General features: G+C 42.0%; 1 protein-coding gene across 4 annotated transcripts in view; it reads right to left on the bottom strand.

Annotated features, from left to right (window-relative positions):
• SP140 (SP140 nuclear body protein) overlaps nucleotides 1-26,505 on the bottom strand; it is a 76,759-nt gene that overhangs the window by 1,220 nt on the left and 49,034 nt on the right. For all 4 annotated transcript variants that reach the window (XM_011951971.1, XM_011951972.1, XM_011951973.1 and 1 more), the window contains 11 exons: nucleotides 22,972-23,037; nucleotides 21,567-21,647; nucleotides 18,869-18,943; nucleotides 16,276-16,380; nucleotides 14,048-14,190; nucleotides 12,528-12,575; nucleotides 9,385-9,426; nucleotides 1,968-2,083; nucleotides 1,146-1,254; nucleotides 766-843; nucleotides 406-549 (listed from right to left, as the gene is read on the bottom strand). In XM_011951971.1, coding sequence (XP_011807361.1) covers nucleotides 406-549; nucleotides 766-843; nucleotides 1,146-1,254; nucleotides 1,968-2,083; nucleotides 9,385-9,426; nucleotides 12,528-12,575; nucleotides 14,048-14,190; nucleotides 16,276-16,380; nucleotides 18,869-18,943; nucleotides 21,567-21,647; nucleotides 22,972-23,037 — 1,007 coding nt within the window. The remainder of the gene's footprint in view (nucleotides 1-405; nucleotides 550-765; nucleotides 844-1,145; nucleotides 1,255-1,967; nucleotides 2,084-9,384; nucleotides 9,427-12,527; nucleotides 12,576-14,047; nucleotides 14,191-16,275; nucleotides 16,381-18,868; nucleotides 18,944-21,566; nucleotides 21,648-22,971; nucleotides 23,038-26,505) is intronic.

Raw genomic sequence — 26,505 nt, 5'->3', positions numbered from 1 at the left:
TCCGTGTTAACCATACAGTCTATTCACATGCAAAGGAATCTGGAGTTTGGGATTTCTGGGATTGGGGGCAGATAAGAAGCACAATACCACTTTAAGATGAAATTCTCTCCTCTTTATATGCTGCAGCAGGCAGGACTCAGTTGCTCTCTCTGAGCTCCTGTCTCCTCTGGGGCAGGTGGGGGAGGAGCTCTCAGGGACCTGGGGTTCTGGTTGCAGGGACACCTTTTGACTCACTGTTTCTTTGCTAAGAAGAGCTTAAGTTCTCAACTGAAAACAATCAATCACTTCCAGAACCCTTGCTTGTGCAAGCTTATTACAGGATGAGGGAAACTAAATTTTTCTAGGCACCAGAAAATGAGGGGAAGGATGGAAAGAAATGAAATGGAAGCAGGAAGAGCCGCCTACCTTATAAGAGGCCCTGTGGTTCTGGAAGATGAGGCGCATGTCTCGTACAAACCCCTCCACTTGGGGGTAACTGTGCTCATTCAGCCTTTTCTTGATTTTATCCAACCACATGGGCTCCTTCAGGCCTTGACACGCCTCTCTAATCTGGTGACAAAAATACCAACAGAAAATCTACCAGCACAGTTCAATGTCTGCCTTCTCTAGATTCTCATAAAATCCAGCAGAAATACAAGGTGAAGGTTGTAACAACAGTGTGTGCTCTTGCCCCATGGGATTAAGATCACAAATCTCACGAGGGCCCATTTCAGGGTCAGGTAATGTCATGGCAGCCTGTAATCATGGGTTGCTGTTTTTACTTACATAATAATAGTATGGAATCTTGGCAAAAAAGGAGCTCTCAGAACAGCAATAGACTTTCAAGAGGAGGAGCTCACATTTCTGCAAAAGAAAGAGGCTGTAAATGAAAAGCAGCTTAGAGAGAATGAGCCCACATGCATGAGACAGAGCACATGACTCACACCCTTCTTCCACAAGTTTCTCTAACATGTGTGGCTCTTGGAAACAGACATGTCATGGCTGAGTTATTTTTTGTGCAAACAAGTTGTGGTCTTCTATCAGTGTGATTGAAGTGTGGCTTGGAAGAGCAGGCTCCTTTTGTTGCATTCCCCTGACCCTGTGCTTGTTCATGGTGCTCACGTGTGAGGGGAAAGGAGAAGGCTTGGGGTTTGCATCTGACTTACCAACTGTTCCTGCTGACACATCTGCCTCTCCAGGACCTCAGATTCCTGACAACACTGTTGGCTTCCTGAAGACTGCTTCATCCTGCAGAAGATGCAACTCCACGGGGTCCTGAGAGATTGGACATGGGTGAGCAGAGGGCAGGGACCCTGGAAATGGCCACCATTCCTGTGGCTGCCACTGTCTTCCTTCAGGAATGGCTGATGGGCTCAGTCATGGGAAGGAGGGGAACATTTCCCGGAGTATGCAGGATTCACACATGGGATCTCCAGCATTGGCTTTTCCCTCTCATCAGTGGTAGCAGCAGGCAGGAAGCCTGAGGAAGGTGGTGTCACCGTGAGTGTGGACTCTCCTTTCCCTGTCTGAGCTGCTGGGAGCACAAGCAGCCCTGCCTGCCAGGCCTGAGTTTCAGAAACTGGGCTTTCAGCTCCAGGGACCTCGGGCCTCCATCAGCCCAATGAGACTGTGCTTCCTGCCTTGTATGAATAAGCACAAAATATAAACAACTGGTGTTTCTTTTCCTCAATCCCCTGGGACAGGAGACTCTCCTGCCAAACTTGAAGGAAAGGACAATACCAGTATGTAGGCAAAGGGTCCCCAGTACTGGCCTCAGCACATCAGAGGCGGGTCCCTGAGAGCACAGAGAACATGAACCTCCTGCTGCCAGCGTCTCCCGCTGCTCTCTGATCACAGGGCTGGGTCCCAGTACCCGACGAACCTGCTCCTTCCCCATCTAGACACAAGTGGGCGCTCTGCTGGAGAGTGCGCATGGCAGGCGGAAGGTCCCTTAAAGGAGGAAGGAGAGGCGCCTGCATGTCACTCACCTCTCAGTTTCCACAGGCGCGATGTGACAGTCCTCATGGAAGACTCTTGAACAAGTGTCACAACAGAACAGCTCCCCTCCGTCCCGGCACACCTCACACTCATCCAAGTTTCTCATCTAGAAGGTAAAACAGTGTCCACGTCACTGGGAACCGCAAGATTCAGGAAGGCCACCCCTCTGGGCATCTAGAAGACACGGCCTATGTGTAAGTCTGTGTGGACAGGCATTCGCTTCTCCCTGGGATATGAAGGAAAAGCATGGTGTGGAGATTTCAGGATAAATCCTGGTCTGCAGTGAAGTTCAGGAGGCGGGGGTATGTGTCAGAATAAAAACGTTTTCCTTATAAAACCAGAGGTTGTAATGCAGAAAGACTAGCAAGATGGTGATTTTATAGGAATCTGAATAATTGTATTATGCTGCAGATAAAACCAGGTTTTGAAATAAAGTGTTAAATCCATTTGCCTATGCCACAAATCAACTGGTGAAAAGGAGACTCAGAGAATTACATAGGACAGAATAAGCCTCTGAAATATCATCACATGCCGTATTCTTGGCCATAAGTTCCCCATGAGTTGAAGAGAGGGCCTAGTTAGGGGTTCCTAGACTGTAGGTTTTGTGCCTGGAGGGCTCTACGCCAACCTCTGAGGGGGAAAGACCGTGGGTACAGATGACCATGTGGGCCACAGGGAGCACAGAGCTCTTCGGCTCTGGGAGCCTGGCAGATGATCTCCCATGACTTAGCTAACCTGGATTGTAAGGTGTAAAGGTGCCATCTCTAATGGCCAAGGACAGTGGTAACAGTATCATACAGTGTTGAAGATGGAGGCCCTCTCCTCATTTCCTGGGCCCATAAAAGAGCTGGTGCTTTGTTGTATAAAAAGAATGGGAAATCAACTAATTCTCCATTTCTCACCAGTCTCAATATATGAGACCTTCAGCCAGATTTAATTTGATTTGGGGAAGTTAAAATATGATAGTATTTGCATCCATGTGTTGTGGAGCAAATCCCAGTCATTAAAATCCAACAGAATTTATAGAACAAATATAGAGACCAATACGTAGAGGCGGTATTGTAGACAAATGCATGTGTATTCATGACAAAGAATCGGTCTGTGACTGAGCCCTTTGTTGTTCAAGGGAAAAGTGCTGTAAGGACTAAAATTAGAGTTCAATATTATGTGTAGCCTGGGCATCTGGTAACACTGGGAGGGCCTAGAATGGTCTATCTACAAGTTCTCTCCTGGCTCTGCTCCTGCAGATAAGGTTTCCTACCAACACTTCTGATCAAGAGGACTGCTTGCACCTTCTGCTTATTTTTGAATAGCTGATTTCAATTCCCTGCCAGTCATGGAATTATTCAAACCAGGCAATCACACTCTTCCAGAGGGCTGGAAGCAGGGGACAGCCCACCATCCACAGCCACTGACTGTTTCCTCTGCTCCTGAGCGCAGCCCCCATGTGGCCCTGTGTGGTGTGGGATGCCTGCCCTCCCCCGCCGGGCTACTGAGTAAATGTGACTCATAAACTGCCTCAGTCTCATCTCTCCAGTGTCAGATATTGTGTGTTCCACCATCTCCAACGTTCCCACCCTAGGGTTTTGGAGCCAACCAAATGTTTAATCTTTTTAAAAAATTATTATTTCAGTAGTTGTGGGGGAACAGGTGATTTTTGGTTACATGGATACTTTTTTTAGTGGTGGTTTTTGAGATTTTGGTGCACTCATCACAAGAGTAGTGTACACTGTACCCAATGTGTAGTCTTTTACCCCCTACCCTCCTTCCACCCTTCCCTCTCAGTCCTCAAGGCCCATTGTATCATCCTTATGCCTTTGCATCCTCATAGCTTAGCTCCAACTTATAAGTGAGAACATACGTTGTTTGGTTTTCCATTCCTGAGTTATTTCACTTAGAATAATGGTCTCCAACTCCATCCAGGTTGCTGTGAATGTCATTATTGCATTCCTTTTTATACCTGAGTAGTATTCCATGGTATGTGTGCGTGTGTGTGTGATCATTCAGGAGAAGATTATTTAATTTCCTTGTACATGCATGGTTTTGAGGGTTCCTTTTGGAGCTGATTTCCAATTTTATTCCACTGTGGTCTGAGAGAGTACTTACTATAATTTCAATTTTCTTAAATTTGTTGAGACTTGTTATGTGGCCTATCATGTGGTCTATCTTGGAGAACGTTCCACGTACTGATGAAAAGAATGTATATTCTGCAGTTGTTGGGTAGAATGTTCTGTAAATATCTGTGAAGTCCACTTGTTCTAGTGTACACTTTAAGCCCATTGTTTCTTGGTTGACTATCTATCTTGATGACCTGTCTAGAGCTGTCAGCGGAGTACTGAGGTCCCCCAATATCATTCTGTTGCCATCTATCTCATTTCTTAGGTCTAATAGTAATTGTTTTTGTTTTTGTTTTCAAGATGGAGTCTCGCTCTGTTGCCCAGGCTGGAGTACAGTGACGCAATCTCGGCTCAGTGCAAGCTCCACCTCCTGGGTTCATGCCATTCTCCTGCCTCAGCCTCCTGAGTAGCTGGGAATACAGGTGCCCACCACCACGCCCGGCTAATTGTTGTTGTTTTTTTTTTTTTTTGTATTTTTAGTGGAGATGGGGTTTCACTGCATTAGCCAGGATGGTCTTGATCTCCTGACCTTGTGATCTGCCCACCTTGGCCTCCCAAAGTGAGTAATTGTTTTATAAATTTGGGAACTCCACTATTAGGTGTATATATATTTAGGATTGTGCTAGTATCCTGTTGGACTAGTCCTTTTATCATTATATAATGTCGCTGTTTGTCTTTTTTAACGGTTGTCGCTTTAAAGTCTGCTTTGTATGATGTAAGAATACCTACTGCCGCTCACTTTTGGTGTCCATTTGCTTGGAATATCTTTTTTCACCCCTTTGCCTTAAGTTTATGTGAGTCCTTATGTGTTAGGTGAGTCTCCTGAAGATAGCAGGTATGTGCCTGGTAAATTCCTATCCATTCTGCCATTCTGTATCTTTTAAGTGAAGAATTTAGGCCACTTACATTCAACATTAGTATTGAGATGTGAGATACTATTCTATTCATCATGCTAGTTGCCTGAATACCTTATTTTTTTAATTGTGTTATTTTTTAATAGGCCCTGTGATATTTATGCTTTAGGGGGTTCTATTTTGGTATATTTTGATGTATTGTTTTAAGATTTATAACTCCTTTTAGCAGTTCTTGTAGCACTGGCTTGGTAGTGTTGAATTCTCTCAGCATTTGTTTGTCTGAAAAAGACTTTAACTTTCCTTCGTTTATGAAGCTTAGTTTCTTGGATACAAAAATTCTGGGCTGATAATCATTTTGTTTAAGGAGGCTAAAGATAGGATCCCAATCCATTCTAGCTTGTAGGGTTTCTGCTGAGAAATCTGCTGTTAATCTGATAAGTTTTCCTTTGTAGTTTAGCTGATGTTTTTGCCTCATAGATTCTTTCCTTCATCTTGACTTTAGATAATCTGATGACTCTTTGCCTGAGTGATTATCTTTTTGTGATGAATTTTCCAAATGTTCTTTGAGCTTCTTGTATTTGGATGTCTAAATCTCTAGAAAGGCCAGCAACGTTTTCTTTGATTATTCCCTCAAATATGTTTTCCAAACTTTTAGATTTCTTGCTGAGGAACACCAATTATTCTTAGGTTTCGTCATTTATCATAATCCTAAACTTCGTGGAGGCTTTGTTCATTTTTTTAAAAGTTCTTTTTTCTTTGTTGGATTGGGTTGAGAGCCTTATCTTCGAGTCCTGTAGTTCATTCTTCTACTTGTTCTAGTCTACTGTTGAAACTTTCCAGTGTATTTTGTATTTCTCTAAGTATGTCTTTCACTTCCAGAAGTTGTGACTGAGTTTTATTTACGATATCTATTTCTCTGGAGACTTTTCATCCATATCCTGTATTATCATTTTAATTCCTTTAAGGTGGTTTACACCTTTGTCTGGTGCCTCCTTGAGTAGCTTAATAATTGATCTTTTGAATTCTTTTTCCGGCAATTCAGAGATTTCTTCTTGGTTTGGATCCATTGTTGGTGAGCTAACATGATCTTTTGGGCATGTTATAGAACCTTGTTTTGTCATTATCAGAATTGTTTTTCTGGTTCCTTCTCAGTTGGGTAGACTATGTTAGAGGAAAGATCTGAAACTAAAGGGCTGCTGTTCAGATTCTCTTGTCCCACAGGGTGATCCCTTGATGTGGTGCTCTCCCCCTTCTCCTATGGATGGGGCTTCCTGAGCACCAAACTGCTGTGATTGTTATTGCTCTTCTGTTATTGTTATTGTTATTGCTCTTCTGGGTCTAGCCAACCAGAAGAGCTACTGGGCTCTGGGCTGGTACTGGGGAGTATCTGCAAAGGGTCCTGTGATGTGATCTGTCTTCAGTTCTCCCAATCATGGGTACCAGCACCTGCTCCAGTAGAGGCAGCAGGGGAGTGAAGTGGATTCTGTAAGAGTCTTGGTTGTAGTTTTGTTTAGTACAATGGTTTTCTCAAATGCTGGTTATGCTAGTAGTGAAGTTGCTACTTGGACAGACTCAGGACCTCTGGTTACCCAGGATGTTACAGGCAGTATAATTAGCTGTTGTTTTCTCCTTTCTGGAACAAGATGGTTCTGTTATGAGTGGCTGTAATGACTTGAGTTGGCTGGCCTTCGGCCAGGAGGTGGTACTTTCAAGAGACCATCAGCTGCAAGTAATATGAGGGGGATACAAGCTTGATCTAAGTTCACTGGATAAGTATTCGGATTTCTCAGGTGATGGGTGAGGTCATAGAGCTCCCATGAGTCCATGTCTTTTGTCTTCAGCTACAGGGGCAGGTAGAGAAAGACCATCAGCTAGGGGCAGGGTTAGGTGTGTCTGAGCTCAGATTCTCAGACAGGGCTTGCTGCGGCCACTGTGGGGGATGAGGTGGGTGGCTCGCAGGTTAATAGAGTTATATTCCAGAAGGGATTATGACTGCCTCTGCTGCTTCATACAGTTCACCAGATAAGTGAGGGAAGCCGGCAGTGACAGGCTTCACCCAGCACCCAGGCAGCCAGCAAGGCCAGTCTCATGCCCGCTATGGTACCCAACAGCCAAGAGAGCCAAATTTGTATCCAGGCTTCCTTTGCCTGGAGCTAAGATCTTGCCCCAGGAACAAGCGTCCCCACTGAGAAAGCAAGCAGGGCTTTCAGGTCTCACCCCTCCCAGCCTGCCATGGCTTCTGTGTTTATATCTGTCCTTCAGGTTCACACCCCCAGATTCTGACCAGGAAAATTTGTGCTTGGTCAAAATTATCACAAAGTTCAGCTGGAAGCCTCCTTCTCCCCATGGCTCTCTCCATATTGTACTGGCTGCCCTCCCCAAGGACTCCTGTGAGATAAAGTCAGAAATGGCTTCCCTGGGGACTGAAGTGCCTATAAGGGTCCTTGGGGAAGGCACCTCTTCCTGCTGCTTATTCTACTTTTACATTTCACCTGGCTCTCTCAATTCATTTCAGCTCTAGGTTAGGTGAAATCCTTCTCCTGTGATCTGGATTTCCAGGTTCCCCAGTGAGGATATGTGTTCAGAGATGGACTTTTTCCCTCTCACACTTTGAGAACTCACAGTTTTTCGGCTGTCTCACAGAGTTTGCAGTGGCAAGCCACTTCTTTTAAAGGGTGTGTGACTTCCTTCGGTTTTGCTGGTATATTCCTGCAGTGGTTCTTGGAGCAAAAGTTCACAATGTGAGTCTCAACACGCTGTTCTGTCCATCCGAGTAGGAGATGCAAGTTAGTCCTGCCTCCTATCTGCCATTTTGTTCTCCAAACCCGTATCTTTTCAAGAAGAGATTTGATTTCTCTGGTTCTTTTGTTGTTGACCTGGCTGTACATTAGACTCATCTCAGGAGAGTATGTAAAATGCTAATGTCCTGAACCCAACACCAGAGATTCTGAATCACTGGGTCAGGGTTGAGACACAGGCACTGGTATTCTTCTTTAGGTGACAGAATAGGCAATTCTATATATCAGAATTGGTACATCTGGGGATCTTAAAAAAATCCTAATGTTCAAGTCATACGTAGTCCAGAATGATTACATTAGAATTTCCCCAGAAGTGGGATCCAGGAAACAATATTCTTTTAAAGCTCTTCAGGTGATTCCAGGCTGCAGGACAACATGAAATTCAACCTGAGCAAAGTCTGGTTATGGAGGCATGGGGATATAACAAGTCAATGTTGTTACTGGCCTTGGAAAAATTATTAACAGTGACTATACCTTTGCTGGAACTATTTCCCTCTTCTCCCCACACACATCTGGCTGTGGGCTGTGAAACCTAAACCTCCATGCCTAGTCCATCCAAAATCAACCACACAAACACTGACTTCCAGGGCTGTTTTAACTGTTGAAAAGTCCCTCAGTTGGCCGGACATCAAAATCAGTGTGGATAAGACCTAAATCTTGTTGGAGGATTGCTTTGGAGGTAAAGTGCGTATAAAACTACTTGAGCATCCCTCCTCTGTTAAGTATCATGTGTCAGTACTATTGCATGATATTCTATGTGAGTGCTGTCCCCCAGAGTTGTGCAAGAAGGTGACCCTGCCTAAAACAGACATCTCATTGCAATGAAAAGAATCAAACCATGATTTCATTTAGAGAAGGGACTCATCCATGATTTTGGCAGAACCCAAAACAGGCAGTCATATAGCAAGCAGAGAATGGATGGGGACCATGGGATCAGAAGGTTTGCTTAATACTGAGCACCAGATAAGCAGTCGAGTTAAAATGCCTCAGGATTTGCTAGGTCATGCTGGTTTCAGTCGTAACCAGCTCAGCACACTAATGGCTTACCTGAGACCATCCATAGGAGCTCTGTAAAGGACCCCTCACCCTGTATGTACTCCTTTACAGGGTTAATGGCAGGATCCACACCTTGAACATAATAGCCCAATCTGGCCTGTTCCTTCTGGCTGATGCTTATGACCATCTTCAGCTCTACCTGCAACTTGGAGTGCATTTTGGGGACTTCCCCTTTCACCCACACCCCTTACTTGAAAATGCTGTTATCCTTTCACATTTGCTCCTTCCTCCTACTCCCCAGGCCAGCCCTACCCATTACCACGTCAAGCTCTGTCTCAAGAGACCTCAGTGGTATAGAGCTCAGCCTCCTACACTCACTTTCCAGGGGACATAAGGAAATAAGGACATTGGAAAGTTTCTACTGAAACAGATGGAAAGAGTGCTTTCACACTGAGACATCCAAGGCCCAGGCACATCTACCTGGCTTGGGTGATGCATCTGGCATTCTTCGGTCATCACACATAGCAACATACTCCAACTGAGACTGAATATGCTTCAGGGAACAGCAGTCATGACACAGAACATATCCCTGGAAAAAGGAGTGGAATATTCTGGGGATCATAGTTCAGAATTTATACTTACACAAGGGTCAACTGAGGTATTGTTGTGAGACTTCAGTATTCTCTGTTGAAAAAACAGAAAGATTGATTTACAATATTGAATGTAATGTTTCCATCTATCACTTGTTTAAATTTAAATAGTCATCTTTGAAGGGATTCAGGAACCAGTTGTAAAAAAATAATTGGGAAGAGAAAAAGACGAGAAGAAGACCTGCAGACTGGGATGGCTCCAGTGGTTTAAGTTCCTAAGTAAGCAAACTGAAACCTGATATAAACAGTAAAATGAAACTAGAGACTTTACCAACTAGAATCTGCCATCTAATCTCTAATTATCATCTTTCCATGATAACCCAGTAAATTTAGTTTTTCTGACTTACTCCTTTGTTGGCCTCACTGTCTGGGCTGCTGCAGCAGAGCTCTCTGAACCTCTCCTTGTTCTGAGCGCTGCCCAATTCATGAATCACTCTTTGCTTAAATAAATGCTATAAATTTTATTTTGTCTAAAGTTTTATTTTTTTAAACAGCCTTCCCTTTACCTCATATCTGATTTTTGGGGCCTATATATCTACTGAGAGAATAAAAAGTGCCCAAGTACTACTGTTCAGCCCAATGCAAGTCCCATTCCCTGCAGGGAGTCTGGACCTAGTTTGCACAGGCCAATTCAGAGAAACTACTTGTCCTCTTACTCCAAGGGGCTCTCAGGCATATTTCCTAAACTTGGCCTTTGTGTCATCCCACCCAGAGGAGTTGCAATAATAATCAGGCTGGGGACTTATCCCCCACAGCCACCTGGGATCACAGGGCCCAGAGTCCTGGAGGCTATGCAGTGTCCCAGAGAAGAAGAACACTGCTTTCTGCAGTTGCCCTAGGGACACAGCCCTGGTGATAAAATGCCTCCAAGGTCCTCTGTGCTGTAGCTCTTTTTCCTGAAAGTCTCCCGCTCTCCCTTCTATCCAAATCACAAAAAGATGTCAGGTTGACTGACTTTTCAGAGGTAACCCACTATATTTATTTAGATGGCTTTTGGATATCCATTGCATGACTTGGCATCCTTCCCTTCTGGGATACAGACAGCTTTAGCTTCTATCTGTAGCCCAGGGAACAGAGGCCATAAACAAGTGTGATTCAAAGGACAAGCACTTGAGAGGTGACCTTGTCACTGAATGCCTCTCTGACTGGCCTAGAATCTCCAACCCAACCCAGTTGTAATTCATTCATGTTGACAATAAATTTAAAACATTTTTTTTTTGAGACAGAGTCTCACTCTGTCACCTAGGCTGGAGTGCTATTGTGAAATCACAGCTCACTATAGCTTTGACCTCCCAGGCTCAAGTGATCTTCCCACCTCAGTCTCCTGTGTAGGTGGGACTACAGGTGTGCACCATAATGCCGGGGTAATTTTTTTTTTTTTTTTTTGGTAGAGATGGTATCTCACTATGTTGTTCATGTTGGTCTCAAATTCCTGGGCTTAAATGATATTCCCATCTCAGCCTCTCAAAATGCTGGCATTATAGGCTTAAGTGACCATGCTTGGCCGAAATAATTTTTGAGTTCAATCTTCTGTACTGGTCATTGGCATTTCGTAGGTACTTGATAATCATATGTTGAATGGGTGAATAAATGAATATTGATTCACTTAGAAATTACTGGAGGCCCTCAAGCAAACATTAGCATACAATGATTATTCTGGGTGAGTGTATCAGATTGTTTTACAATACCTCAGCTGCGACCAAAAGGTTTATGTGGCCCTTGTCATGAGCTAAGATGCCATCATGTGGCACTGGTAGTGACACTGAAATTTCCCAAAGCCAAATGGCTCGGCCAGAAGCTCTGAGAGGCACAGAGGACCCATGGAGTTCATAATGGATCGTGGATCTGCCACTTAAGGGACGTTCTGTTCTCCCCCGTGAGGAGACACAACATATAGAGGCAGCTGGAGCTTGTTGCTGCTAAGTGTTGAACCCCAGAAGAGGGGGAGAGTCGGTTAATTGGAAATGTCCAGCTCATTTGGGTCATCCAGGCTGAGTTACTCCTGGCACCTGGGGAAAGGTAGAGATGCTGGTCTTTAGTGTACTCACTGAATAGGTGACGTAATAGTTTCCCTTTGGGAAACCCAGTGGATGAAATGTCTCAGTGGCTGAGAATTCAAATCAGCCAGTATATCTGATAATATAAATGCCTGAATCCCAGGTTCCCAGTGGAATATGAAGCTCAGTGGCTAGCTATGTGTGAGCTGTTTTAGAAGTCTGTGAATGTCTTGAATGCGCTTTTCTACCTGAAGTGCATAAGGATGACATTTTTCTCCTCCCCCTCCTCAGGTTCTCATTCAAACCCAGTCTTGGAAAAATCATCACCTTGTCCTGAATCTCCACTGCACTTAATCTATTTGTTTGTTGAGTTCTTCAAGAGAGGGAAAAATTACTTTCACAGATAAAAAGCAGGTCTGCACAGTCCCTCTGGTAGAGCCAAAGAGGTGGCATCAACATAAAAGATTTTCCTGGTCAGCCCCTCCTACAAAATACATTTGCCTCTGGAGATCTTTGTCCTCAGTGGCACCATTGTGGTAACAGGAAGTAATTTCATCTTGAGAAGACATTCTGTGTGTCTGTGTGTACATTTTTTTGGAAGGTGAAAGAGAATGTGAAGGATCAGAAAAGAAATATTATTTTTGTTGCCTATTTCATGAAATGATATATGGTTTCATGTATGTCTCAAATGGATGTGAGCAAACATCTGCTCCATCCTATTTCACTAAAGTTAGAAAATAGTAATTTCAATGAAAAAAATCTGAATTTTGAGTTGAAGATGATCCTCTCACCTTATTATGAAATATTTTATGTATCCCATGACCGTGCTTGACTTTCCAACTTTGACACCCTTAAAATATCTGCATCTATTGCTAAAACACATTCAGGAGGTCCATTTTGATGTCTCCTTATCATCTTCATATGAAATGATTGATCCAAAGAGGACCTAGCTTTATATACATTTAGCATTGAAATTAGCAACTCTGAAGGAATACATGCAAAGTGTATTTTAAGGTGGGTAGTGATGAAGGTGAAAGCTTAACTATATTTACCCAATTTCAGACCCCATAAAATAAGGTTTTGTGCATGTTAAATCAGTTATGTGACATGAAGCTGTAGAAAGCTATGTAATAATCACCTTTTTTTTCCTGTAATATATTCTTGGAGGATTAGGCAGAAATCCATTCTGAAAGACAAAAAGATTCAGGTATATGGTCAGCCTGTGTTTCTGTTTTGTGAGTCTGGCATTTCCAACCTCCTCCCAAATATTTCTACCTGAGTGTTCCACTGCCAGCTCAAACCCAGGGTGTCTAATGAGAAACCATCTCCCTCTCTTCACCTGTGCTTCTTCTAGACTTCAATCAATAGAAGCCAGAAAAGCATCTTCAAGACCATTTTCCCTTCTCTTGTGCTTCTTTCCTAAGTCCTAAGAGGTTTTCCTTCACAATCTCATACCACCTATCACCTCTTTTCCAGTCCCACCAGTGCCACTCCAGCTGGAGTCCCTACACCACAGCTATCCAAGCAGCATACACTTATTGGCTGCTGCTGGGTATCAGTAACTCTGATCAATCTTGGGCACATGAAGATGGGAAAACCTAAAGGGGTCTACAGACAAAAAGCACTCACAAAAGAATAAATATAAAACAGTGAATGAAAGGCCTTAGTAGAAAGGCCTAAATAGAGGGCTCAGGAGCCCTGGAAGTGATGACCCATGGCCAGGTCAATGAACATTCAGGAAGGGGTCACACTTGAACTGAGCATTCTGAATTGAGTATAGGTTTGCTAGGGAGAAAGCCCCATGGCTGTCTAAAATACTGTTTTACGGCCAGGCGCAGTGGCTGTCGCCTGTAATCTCAGCACTTTGGAAGGTCGAGGAGACCTCCCACTGGACACCAGGAATTCGAGATCAGCCTGGCCAACATGGCAAAACCCATCTCTACTAAAAATATAAAAATTATCCTGGCATGGTGGTGCACGACTGTAGTTCCAGCTACTCGAGAGGCTGAGGCACAAGAATCACTTGAACCTGGGAGGCAGAGGTTGCAGTGAGTCAAGATGGAGCCACTGCATTCCTGCTTGGGCAACAGAGTGAGACTGTCTCCTAAAAATAAAATAAAATATTGCTTTAAATGTCATTTCCAATCCTACAAGACTTCACCGAATCCTTGTTATCTCAATTATAGGTTTAAACTCCTGGCATTAAAGCCCTCCACAAACTGCCCCAATTGTTAAAGTATACCTAATTGCTCACAATCTGTGCTACCTAAATCCACAGAGCTACTTTTGCCATGGTTCTGGTTTGCATAGCATTCTGGCTTTTATGCCATTCTTTCTCTGAAGTGTCTTCTTCCACTGCTTGACTATCAACTCCTTTCTTTCTTTCAGTGCACAAAGCTGTCTGCATGCACCCTAGTCAGAATGACCCTTTCCTCCTTCAAGCTGCTGAGCCTATCATAATGGAGCCCCTGGTACAACATGGATGCGTTGCACTGTAGTGTGGTTATGGATATGGGGTCTCTCTCTCCTGAGTGAGAGGATAAACCCACTGGCATCAAGGCTTTAGCAATAACCTAACAAATGTTTGGTGAATAAACAGTCTCCTCATTATTAGGGAACAAGGACGGACACAGGTCTGGCGCCTTGTCATTGGAATACCTCTATCAGCCATCGTAGGGGCCACCCGCCACAGCGCACACTCAGCTTCCAGTTCTTGGATCTTGCGTGGCCTCCTTTGGTTTCAAATTCCCTGGGGGTGAACCAATTTCCATCCTCACTCTGTATACACTTCACCGAGATTCCTGTAAGACCAGGGTAAGTTGATCCTGAGCCCTCTTTGTTCCCAGCACTCAGACTGTGGGCACTCAACACACTGGATCTAGAACCACCCAATTTCTGATCAAGATCAATAGCAGGAGGGTCTGGCCTTCCCTCTCAGACTTCAGAGGCCCCAAATCCAGCCTGAAAGTCCCCTCTAAGGATATTTCCTGGTGGGGGTGCACATTTCTTTGACCTTCATCCATGAAGAAAGTGATGGTTGTCAACAAGAGCAACCTTTTAAGCGTTTCAAAAGCACTCACAGAAGGAAAAGCAAGTGATTCTGAAAGATCAGAGCATTCCAATTTTCTATTCAAATTTGGAAGTAGAGACCCGTCCTGAGTCTCCAGATGGCTGTGAGGGCAACGTTGGAGGCAGAATGCTCAACTTGTGGCTGTGGTCTCCGATGGGTGCCCTGTGGCTCAGGGGTCACTCCAGCAACATCTGCATTCTCAATTATAACATGTTTTATGCAGTTTAGTGGCATTAGTGAACAGAGATTTTCACACCCCTGCAATCATGGGTAGCTGATATTAAAAAACTAATTGTGAAATGCTATCCAATAAAAAATTTAATTTATATGTAAAAGATAGTCACATGCTCAATACCACTAGCCATTAAGGAAACACAAAGCAAAACCACAATGAGATACCATGTCACACCCACTAGGATGATAGGATGACTGTAATAAAAAAAGACAGACAGACGATAACAAAGTTGGTGAGCATGTAGAGAAATTGGAGCCTTCACACACTGCCAGGAGGAATACAGAATAGCGCAGCCACTGTGAAAAACACTTTGGTGATCCCTCAATGAGTTAAACATAGAATTACTACATGATGCAGTAATCTCTCTCTTAAATATATACCCTAAATAATTGAAATATGTTCACACAAAACTTGTTACACAAATGTTCAGGACAGCATTATTTATAATAGCCAAAGAGTGAAAATAGTTCCAAATGGTGAGTTTATAAACAAAATGTGGGTATATCTATACAATGAAATATATTATTTGTCAATAAAAGAAATGAAGTACTAATACATTCGTTATGGATGAACTTTGAAAATACCACAATCAGTGAATGAAGGCAGTTAGGAAAGGGCATGTATTATAGGATTCCATTTCTAGAAAGGCCTACAATAGGCAAACTTACAGAGCAGAAAATAGATTAGTGGCCGCTTAGGCGGGAATGGGCATTGACTGCTAATTGACATGGGCTTTTCTTCTCAGTGTGGAACAAATTGTTCTAAAATTAGACGACAATGATGGCTGTACAATTCTGTGAATACACACAAAAAAGTTGATTCGTACACTCTCAGTGGTGAGTTGTATGATATGTGAACTATATCTCAGTAAAGCTGTTTAGAAATAGTCACAGTGCAAACATTTCTGTTAGTTGACATCCAAAGAGTCATATTAAGATTGGTCTGAGATGATGGCCATTCTAATAGACATTTTTTGGCAAAGTTTTATAATTTACAGTAAAAACATGTAAATTTACGTATTTTACATCAATATGTAAATTAATTCTCACAGCTACATCATGAGGCAGGTTTTTCATTATCGTTCCCTCTCTTGGATGAGAAATTTCAGGTTCAGAAAGGTCCCCTTCTCTATTCAGAATGGAACAGTCACTCCTCGCACAGCCAAGGCTGGAACTCAGGCTTCGTGATCCCAAAGTCTGTGATCATCTCCCTATACCAAGCACCCTGCCCTGGTGATGGCACTCCAGAAGGGAGAGAGAATATGAAGGTCGAGGATGAGGGCCTCTTCATTTTTCTGTCTGATTCAAAGTAAAATATGTGACATTTTCCATCTGTGAACTGATGTTTCTGCACTTCTCTTTGGTTCTTTGGGCAACCCCTGAACACTCCATGTGCGAGTCAGCATCTAATGGGTGTGATTTCTTAAAATCTGAAAACATCATCTTAGAAATCCCTTCCTCCTTCCCTCAAGCCAAACTGGGGCCAAACTCCTTGAATGATGTGTAATGCACATGATAATTCCCCATTAATTGTGATGCCTTCAGATAGGAGCTGCAAATTAAAGAAGACCATGAAACCCACCTTGTTTCAATTTCTTCTTATGTAAAATTCCCTTCACCCCACCACAGGTCACCGGAAGTAAAGGAGCCTTAAAATCCACAGTTTCATCTTTGTGCTTTCTTGAAGCTGAAAGAGAGAATTTCTTCATTCTGTTTCACTTTGCAAAGGCACATCCCCCCTCCCTCCCTACTGAGGTAATTCCTAGAAAGACACAAGGGATAATTAGGAAATTCTATTCCAAAAACCTCTAGAGTTTCAAAGTCTTTCTTCCAAGTGGCATTTTTGATACATAATTACAGAATGTCTACCCCAATTTCACCTTTCAAATTTCATACAAAATAGAATACTTTAGCAGAGAGCTCAGACTTCAGTAAAACTGGTTTAACTCCTAATCTAGTAAGCTCCACTGATTCTTACATGACAATGAAACGCAGTTGCTGTCACTGTTCTGACAAGAGCTCTCCAGCTATGCTGCTTTGCTGCAGATAGGTAGCCTTAGATGAAGCCAGAGATCATATTCAATCTCCCCATTTGAGCACTGACAGGGCAAGCAGGGAGAGGGGTAATGATAGGATAACCTAATGGAGATGATGTCTGCCTTCTATTTTTGTTATCTGCTTTAGTTCATTTCTCTGTCCTGTCAGCTTTCCCTGTAGCTGAGAGAAGAGCTCAGGGAGCTCTAGAATAATCTGAAAATTATATGGGGTGGCAGGTGGGGGACTGGAGACCTGATTTCACAGAGAAGGGGGTGTAAGGTCTTCAAAGGAACTCCAGGAGGGTGAGCAGTGAATCCTTCCCTTCCAACCAAAGGTGTAGGGCCAGGCATGGTGGCTCACACCTGTAATCTCAGCACTTTGGGAGGGTGAGGTAGGTGGATCACTTGATGTCAGGAGTTCAAGACCAGCCTGGCCAACATGGCAAAACTCCGTCTCTACTAAAAATACAAAAATTAGCCAGGTATGGTGGTGCCCACCTGTAATCCCAGCTAGTTGGGAGGCTAAGTCAGGAGAATTGCTTGAACCTGGGAGGTGGAGTCTGTGGTGAGATCACACCACTGCACTCCAGTCTGGGCAACAGAAGTCATGATAAACAGGGGAGCTGTCCTTCGTCCTGAGACAAATTTTTAGAAAGGCAGACTATTAGGACTGGGATGGACTTATAAGAAAGATGGTTGGCCTACCTATAGAATGGAATAAAATTTTTGCAATCTATCTCTCTCACAAAGGGCTAATATCCAGAATCTACAAGAAACTTAAATTTACAAGAAAAAAACAACCCCATCAAAAAGTGGGCAAAAGATATGAACAGACACTTCTTAAAAGAAGACATTTATCCAGCCAACAAACACGAATAAAAGCTCATCATCACTGGTCATTAGAGAAATGCAAATCAAAACTACAATGAGATACCATCTCAAGCCAGTTAGAATGGCAATGATTAAAAACTCAGGAAACAACACAGATGCTGATGAGGATATGGAGAAATAGGTACGCTTTAACACTGTTGGTTGGAGCGTAAATTAGTTCAACCATTATGGAAGACAGTGTGGTGATTCCTCAAGGATCTAGAACCAGAAATACCATTTGACCCAGCAATCCCATTACTTGTTATACCTGAAGGATTATAAATCATTCTACTATAAAGCCACACACACATGTGTGTGTTTATTGTAGCACTGTTCACAATAGCAAAGACTAGGAACCAACCCAAATGTCCATCAATGATAGACTGGATAAAGAAAATGTGGCACATATACACCATGAAACACTATGCAGTCATAAAGAAAAATGAGTTCATGTCCTTTACAGGGACATGGATGAAGCTGGAAATCATCATTCTCAGCAAACTAACACAGGAACAGAAAACCAAACATCACATGCTCTCACTCATAAGTGGGAGTTGAACAATGAGGACACATGGACACAGGGAGGGGAACATCACACACCAGGGCCTGTTGGGAGTTGGGAGCTAGGGGAAGGATAGCATTAGGAGAAATACCTGATGTAGATGATGGGTTGATGGGTGCAGCAAACCACCATGACACATGTATACATATGTAACAAACCTGTACATTCTACACAGGTATCCCAGAACTTAAAGTATAAAAAAAGAAAAAGAAAGAAAGATGGTTGGCCTAATTCATGCTCTTGCTTTCCAGATGAGAAAACTGAGACAAAGAAACTCGAGTGACCAGCCTAAGCCCACACAAAGGAAAAGAAAGTCTTAGGACGCAGATCTCTAATCACAACTCTGCTTCATCCTTAGTGTACAACCTGTGGCTTTCTGTGTAGCCAGAGGAAGGTCAGCTAAATCACTTGTGGGTTATACCCTTTATATGATGGCAGTGAACTATCTCCAGCCTTGAAATTTATCATTTCAGTGAAAGTAGCACTTTAGTGGCCCCTGGGTCCCTGGGATCTAGTTGTAGATGGATGACCAACTTCCTTCTTTCCTTGACACATTTTGGAAAATGACTAAATAGGATAAATTTCTCACTAGTTAGTACAGCTTCATAAAACAATTAAGGAAATGGGTTTATTACTGAAAGTACAGTGTACTGCACAGGAAATTAGATGTTTAGTTATTGAAAGTACATTCCTCTTTCCTTTTTTACCTCTTGATTGGACTCTTTTCTGTGGAGCTCTGTCACTCTGAGTGAAGTGGGTTCTAGGTTTGCCTCTCTTTCTCCCTGAGAAAGCAGAATAATATAATCACAGTCATTTATGAGTATCTGTATTACACATATTACAGCTTTTCAAAAATTCCATTTAAATATAACTTTCCAAAAGCTTATTTAATGTATAAATAAAAAGATTTAAACCCTAGCCTTTAAGGTATGAAGAACCAGATAGCTAATATTAGGGTCACTTTATATTTCATTTTCCTATTCTTATATTAGGAAAAAGACTAATTGAAATCAGTATTTCACATATATCTCAAGCAAAAGTATAAATGCTTCACTCCATATTTTGAAGGTTGATTTCATATTTCATTTCAAATATATATATATTTGAAATATATATGGCATATATGTTAAACACTTACACATCCACTAATTTAATCTTTGCAAGATAAAAATGATAATTGCTGTCATTAGAGAAACTAAAATATTCAGAGAAAATTGAGACAAAACTACAAAATTAAGTGAAGGCATTTGGGTTTCTCTTAGCAGAGACAAAAATAAATGACAGTTCTGTGAGTTAAGGGAAACCCTATTAGGTGTTCTGTCCGTAGGTGAGATGTATGCTGCACATACCACATGGAGGGAAGATATTTGTACCTTTGTGCTGAAAGTAATAGTAAATGTGACCAGGGCTTTGTCCACATGACTTTGGAAAAAAGAAATATTGGGATTTAAAAAACTAATCAGAAGAAAATTAACCATGAGAAATGGGTAGAATTGAGACTTCCACAGCCTTCATTCCAAATGGTAATTAAGGATTGACATGGCAGATGCTGCGGCTGACGAGGTTCTCCCGTGTGCATGTTAATTGGCTGTGGGTGGACATCTCAAGGTTTACTATCGTTCAAATGTGTTTTATTTTCCAAGGCAGGAAAGCAAAATGTTCCTTCCTTCTTGTGTTGGATGTCCACCATCCAGTGACCACCAACTGGGGGTGCTGGTCAGGGTCATGTAGGCCCATGAGGAAATATTTTCCAGCCTACTCATTCCTAAGTACTATAAATGCTAAGCATATCATGAGCATATTAGGCCACCAAAGTAAAAAGGAGCAACCAGACCCAAAGTGGACCTATGGCTTGGAAATGAGAGTTTCATGGGCAAAATTGAGAAAGTCCCAAGCAAGTAGGTTGAGTTGAGCACCCACATCCTAGGACAATGCATTAGTCCATGTATGCAACCATAGAAAGAGTTAGTGGAACTGATGATGCCAGGTTCAGCCTTTCACTCACATCCAGATTGTAGAAGTAAAGCTGTATTTTCAAAATAAGTCAAGCTGTGATGCCTGACCCCTCCCCTTCCCTTGCAGAGCAGTTGATGAAAGCATCTCATAGAAGAAAGAGCTAGTGATTGTGCACCAATCACTTGTAATGTCATTTCATGGCTGTACTTGTCAGGCAAGACACCTCCATACTCTGATCTCACCCCTCTCTCTCACCTCCCGAAATCCTGGATAGGACCAAGCCAACAGCTATGGAGTAGGGGTAGGGCCAAGAGAGAATAAGGGAAGACACTGACCATGTCACCTCCAACTATATGTGTTCCAGACTAAGGCTTGCCCAGGCTGAAGGAGGGAAGGTGCTTTATTGTTTTTTTTTGTTTGTTTGTTTGTTTGTTTTGCCTTCATCATGAAGTCTCCGTTAATTCTTTTTTTTTTCTAAATTATACTTTAAGTTCTAGGGTACATGTGTACAACATGCAGGTTTGTTACATATGTATACATGTGCCATGTTGGTGTGCTGCACCAATGTAAACTCATCATTTACATTAGGTATATCTCCTAATGTTATCCTGTCCCCCATCCCCCCACCCCACAATAGGACCTGGTGTGTGATGTTCCCCTTCCTGTGTTCAAGTGTTCTCCTTGTTCAATTCCCACCTATGAGTGAGAACATGCGGTGTTTGGTTTTCTGTTCCTGTGGATGCTGAAGAGGATATGGAGAAATAGGAACACTTTTACACTGTTGGTGAGACTGTAAACTAGTTCAACCATTGTGGAAGACGGTGTGGCGATTCCTCAAGGATCTAGAACTAGAAATACCAGTTGACCCAGCCATCCCATTACTGGGTATATAACCAAAGGATTATAAATCATGCTGCTATAAAGATACATGCACACATATGTTTATTGTGGCACTATTCACAATAGCAAAGGCTTGGAATCAATCCAAATGTCCATCAATGATAGACTGGATTAAGAAAATGTGGCACATATACACCATGGAATACTATGCAGCCGTAAAAAAAGGATGAGTTCATGTCCTTTGTAGGAACATGGATAAAGCTGAAAACCATCATTCTCAGCAAACTATCACAAGAACAGAAAACCAAACACCGCATGTTCTCACTCATAGGTGGGAACTGAATAATGAGATCACTTGGACACAGGAAGGGGAACATCACACACTGGGGCCTATTGCGGGGTGGGGGGAGCAGGGAGGGATAGCATTAGGAGATACACCTAATGTAAATGATGAGTTAATGGGTGCAGCAAATCAACATGGCACACGTACACATCTGTAACAAACCTGCACGTTGTGCACATGTACCCTAGAACATAAAGTATAATAATAAAAAAAAAAAATGTATTGACCTGTAGGGCAAAGGGAAAGCAGCACAAACTTTATCTTACCCCTAATCTTGGAAAGGCCTTTCAGATTCACATTCGCCTTCTTTTCATTCGAGATCACCTGGCCATCGGCTTTGCTGTTTTCTGGGGATAGGCAGGGGAAAATGTATTAATAGAACTGGGCAGAAAAACTGACCGGCTGGACCAAAAGCAAGTGAGGGCATCCTGGGTTTCATTCTGGATCCCCTTTTTTCAGATACTCAGACAAAGAACCTCAAGCAGGTATCCAGAGCATTTTCTGCTTTTGAGATTGTTGACTTTTAAGTTACACACAGGATTTAATTGTACATTGAAGTCTCTTAGAATTTGTCTACATACACACAGACTTAAATGAAAATGTTGTAATGATTCAGTCCAAACAAATTTTCAATTTGAAAACAGCCATTCTTAAAATGCATGCAGCCCCCTTTTTTTTTCTTTCCAAACAAAGCTGTCACATCCACCAACCAGGCAGCCACATCAACTGGCAAGATTGGTAAAAAATTAACGATTTTCAATAGGACTCTAAAATCTTACTATTTTAGATCCACTGATTCAAAATTGACAATCATTTAGAAAATGAGACTTAGCCTTTATCGTCTAGAAGAAAGGAAGTCCTCAGACCATGACTAAAATAAATTTCCAAGATTTCGGGGCCTGATCATAAAGAACATATGTATTTACAGGAAATTCAGAAAATAAAATGATATGAAACATCACCATCTGGAGATAGCCACAGATGAGGATGGCTATCTCCAGATGATGATTTGTGCAAAAATATTCTCCTAGTCTTTTATTTTTGCATATGTGACTTTTTGAGTAACACTTTTTCATTAAAAATGTTGGTGATTTATAATATTTTAATATACACACATACATTTGAAAACCACAAATAAAAATATAAACATCGCCTCTATTACACTGACCAAATGTAACCACTACATATATTTTTATGAATGAACTGTCATCCACTTTTCTATATTTATGTCTCTTTATATGTACAGATAAATAATTACATGTGCATATATCAGGATACATAAAAATATACTTTCACATAAAATATGGTTATACATATTTTTTTTTACAGTTGTGCACACATACACATACACCCTGATTTCTTCATTTAGTCCTCTTAGGAATGTCTTTCCAAATTAATAAAAATTTCTTGAGCTAGGAAAGAAATTCATACTGAGGATGATAACACCTCCTTATTAACTGTGGGCCTCTGGACTATTACATGCATGAGAAACCATTTTGTTGAAGCCATTGCATTCTCGAGCCTCTTTGTCACAGCCTGTTAGTCTACATCCTAACTGATACAGGAGGTACAGAACTCTCCTGGCCCTCGGGAACTGCAGGCCTTCAAGAATACAATGGGCAGTGCCCTAATAAACTCAAAAGCTGTAACGACTTCACTTTGCTTGCTTACCATGTTGTTGGATGTTTTTCTGCATTCTCCTTCTTACTCTGGTCCAGCAATGCCCCCTCTTTTTTCCTTCAAACCAAAGAGAATAAAGTTAATTATGCAGTGGTATAAATATAATTCTTTGAGTTTTATATGCCAGTAAGATTAAAGATTCTTTTTCATACTTTGGTCCGCAGGAATGGGGCGAAATACTTTAGGATCAGTGTAGCAGTGTGGAGGTTGAGTACAGCGTTATATTTTACCTCTGCATGAGCCTTGGGCCATGGGCTTGGGAGAGACTACAGGAGATGACCTTCCTTGAAACAAAATTTTTAATAGAAAATTAACTCTTGCTGGCACCTTAGAGTGAATGATAACTGCTGTTCCATGTTCCTTTTTCAAGTGTTTGTTGTGTAAATGCAAATGTGCAATGAGAAGGCATCCTCCTTGAAGCTGATGATGTTATAAATAATATTCTATATTGGAAGTTGGGAGATATTCTGAACTCGATGTGGAGAGTTTTCATTATGTAATTACATACTCATTATAGAATCCCTATATAATTTCATTAAATAATCGCAGCAGTGCCTGCACACTGTCAGGCTGCAGAGCAGCTGACTCCAGGAATGCTATTGTGATCCCAGAAACTCATCAGTGTCCTGAATCTGGCTGTCTGGACCATTTGCAGTCTGATGTGCCCTTTATCAGAAAAGTGACTCCACAGTGCACTGATTTTCTGACTGTCTCTTATCTCCTCCTGTCTGCACACTGTGGGAGGGCAGTAGGCTCACTGAAGGGAGCAGCCCCCAGAAAGGGATCATCTCCTTCCTGGATAGTGACCAGGACAGAAGTGGTGGGGATTGCAAGTGTTCTGTAGACCTATCTTGAAGATTCAGGATTCTGTTGTGACCATTCCTAGGGATGATGCCTCATCCTTTCCCCTACCAGCCTGGTGGGTATGGCCTTCAAAGAGCCTAGGGATTCAGATTTAACTCCAGACACACTTTATGAACATGCTTTTCCTCTACTCTCTAATTTTGTAGATGGAAAGTCTAAGTGAGAAAAGGAGATGATTAGGATAAAAGATGAAGGTACAGCCACTGGAATGGTATAGCAGATTTTGCAGCAGTGAAGCAAGAGCAAAAATCCAGACATCTAAAGAGGTATGGGAGAAACAGGAGCATTGGTGATATCTGTCTTTCAGAAGAACCCAAGGATCCTTTGTCCAGAAGGAAAACACCCTGCTCCAGTGCTCCCACCTCTGAGAATGCTGGGTCAGCCTCTCAGCCATGAGACGGCAGGGGCTGGGTCCAGCTTCTGAGGTCCCACATAGAACCCTCTAGACATTGTCCCTACCACTATTCTCAGTCATTTGTTAGAGGGGGACTGCCACCTGGTTGGTGCCATGGACAAATAGGACAGATTGGACAGACTGTCCTCAAGCAGTACCCCCCACATGCCCACCCTCTCCCTGGCCACACACACAAACAAATCAAGGATGAACAGAACTGGGAACTCCAAGGCTTACAGCCAGCCAGGAACCACATAGGAGACACTGTTCACCTTCCCCCTTACCAATGTACATACCACTCAGGGAAACCCAACAATTGTGTACACTTTCCTTCTGGGAGCCCCACGTGTGCCCTGGAGATTGTACTTCTTGTATGAAAGCCAGGCACTAATTGCCTCCCTCATGTAAGGACTTGTACCTTAGAGGTGGTCATAAGGGACCTAAATCGTTTACAGTTTATGAAATGTATGTGTGTACGGGTGTGTGTGTAGATATAGGGTCTCGCTATGTTGTCTAGGCTGGTTTTCGAACTCCTGACCTCAAGTGATCCTCCTGTATTGGCCTCCCAAAGTACTGGGATGACATGAGTGAGCCACTGCACTGGGTCAAAATTTGTTAAATGTTGTAGGAAAAAAATTGAATAGATGTGGACCCATGGGTCCGACTAATCAGAGTGACTGATGGGGTGGTGTCTTCACGGGGAAATTTGCCAGAAGCAAAAATGTGGGGTGAATTTGGTGGAAGGCCATTCTCCATGGCATTTCTACATGCCTCAGAGAATCACTTCAAGGATATTTGAATAGCAAAGCAGTCTTGGAAGCTAGAGATCACGTAGCCTCCAGATTATAGGGCAAATGTATCCCTGACCAATATAAAATAGACAACATCTCCCTCCTTAGACATTTTCCAGAGATGCCTCCAGAAGAGATTTGCTTAATATCCCCAGAGGAGAGTTGTGTAATATCCCCAGAGGAGAGTTGCTTAAATTCCAGCTAAAAAGATAATGTCTCCCTCAGAGGTAAGGTTTGGGCAGGTTTGCTATCAGTCCCCTCATAAGCCCATAGGTTTCCTCAGTGAAGCATCCTTCTGCTGCAGCACACACCTGTGGAGTGCATCATCCACCTGGGCTTGCTCTGCACCATGATTTTCATGGGTCTTGGGGGGAAAGAACTGATGTGTCTACTCTATATCCCAGCAATTTTGTTCCTAGGTATTTAAGCAAGAGATATGAAAAACAGGAAGATTCCTACAAGAATGTGCTCGGCAGGGTTTTCATAATAGCAAAAAACTTAAAAAACTCGAGGTGTCCATCAATAGAATTATAAACGAAATTTGGTATATCCAGATAATGTACACTACTTAGCAATGAAAAGGAACAAACTACTGAGACATCCAACAATATGGATGAATCTCAAAAACATGCTGTGTGAAATAAATCCCACTCTAAAGAGAATATGCTATAAAACCTTATTTATATAAAGTTTTTAAAAACCCAAATTATCATAGTTAAAAAGAAGAGTAGTGATTGCCCTGATGGGTAGTGGGTGAGATATACTGGACAGGGCATAAGGAACCTTTCCAGGTGATGGTCATGTTCTGTATCTTGATAAGAATTTTGATGGTGCAGAAAAATGCAGTTACAAGAATTCATCAAATGGTATACTTAATACTTGTGCATTTCATTGTAAATTTTATCTTAAGAAAATAATTCTAAATAAATATTGAACTCTAGTTAATGATATGCATGCCAACGTATTTGAAGGGGAAGAGTGCTAATATCTGCAGCCTTGAAATGTTTCAAACTTGACCACCGGTTAGTGAGTGGATAGAGAAATGCATAGATGAATAGAAAAGTGATAAATCAGGAATGATACAATGTTAATTGTGAATCTATGTGAAAGTATATTGATGTTTAGTGTACAATTCTCCCAAGGCTTCTGTATGCTTAAAATTTTTGTGATTACATTTTAGGGAAAAAAAGCTTTTAGAGAGAAAGGACAGAATATTTACCAAGAAGTTACAGTTAGTTACAATAAGAAAATAATTTTTATCAGCCACACCATAGATTCCAGAAAATAATATAGTAATCACTTTACTAACTGAGAAGAAATAAATTATTGACCTAGAAGTTTTAATGTAGCTAAAAAGTTCTATCAAAGTAGAGACAAAGTTGTACATCTAACACTTAGAGAGTTTACCACTTAGAGATCACTCACTAGAAAAAACAAAGAATTTACTTCAGCTAGACAAAAAGTGAAACCAAAGAA

Source organism: Colobus angolensis, unplaced genomic scaffold (genome assembly GCF_000951035.1).
Source record: "Colobus angolensis palliatus isolate OR3802 unplaced genomic scaffold, Cang.pa_1.0 Scaffold33, whole genome shotgun sequence".
Classification (NCBI taxonomy): Eukaryota; Metazoa; Chordata; class Mammalia; order Primates; family Cercopithecidae; genus Colobus; species Colobus angolensis.
The sequence above is the reverse complement of the archived record's forward strand: the minus strand, read 5'-3'. Positions and strand labels throughout refer to the sequence as shown.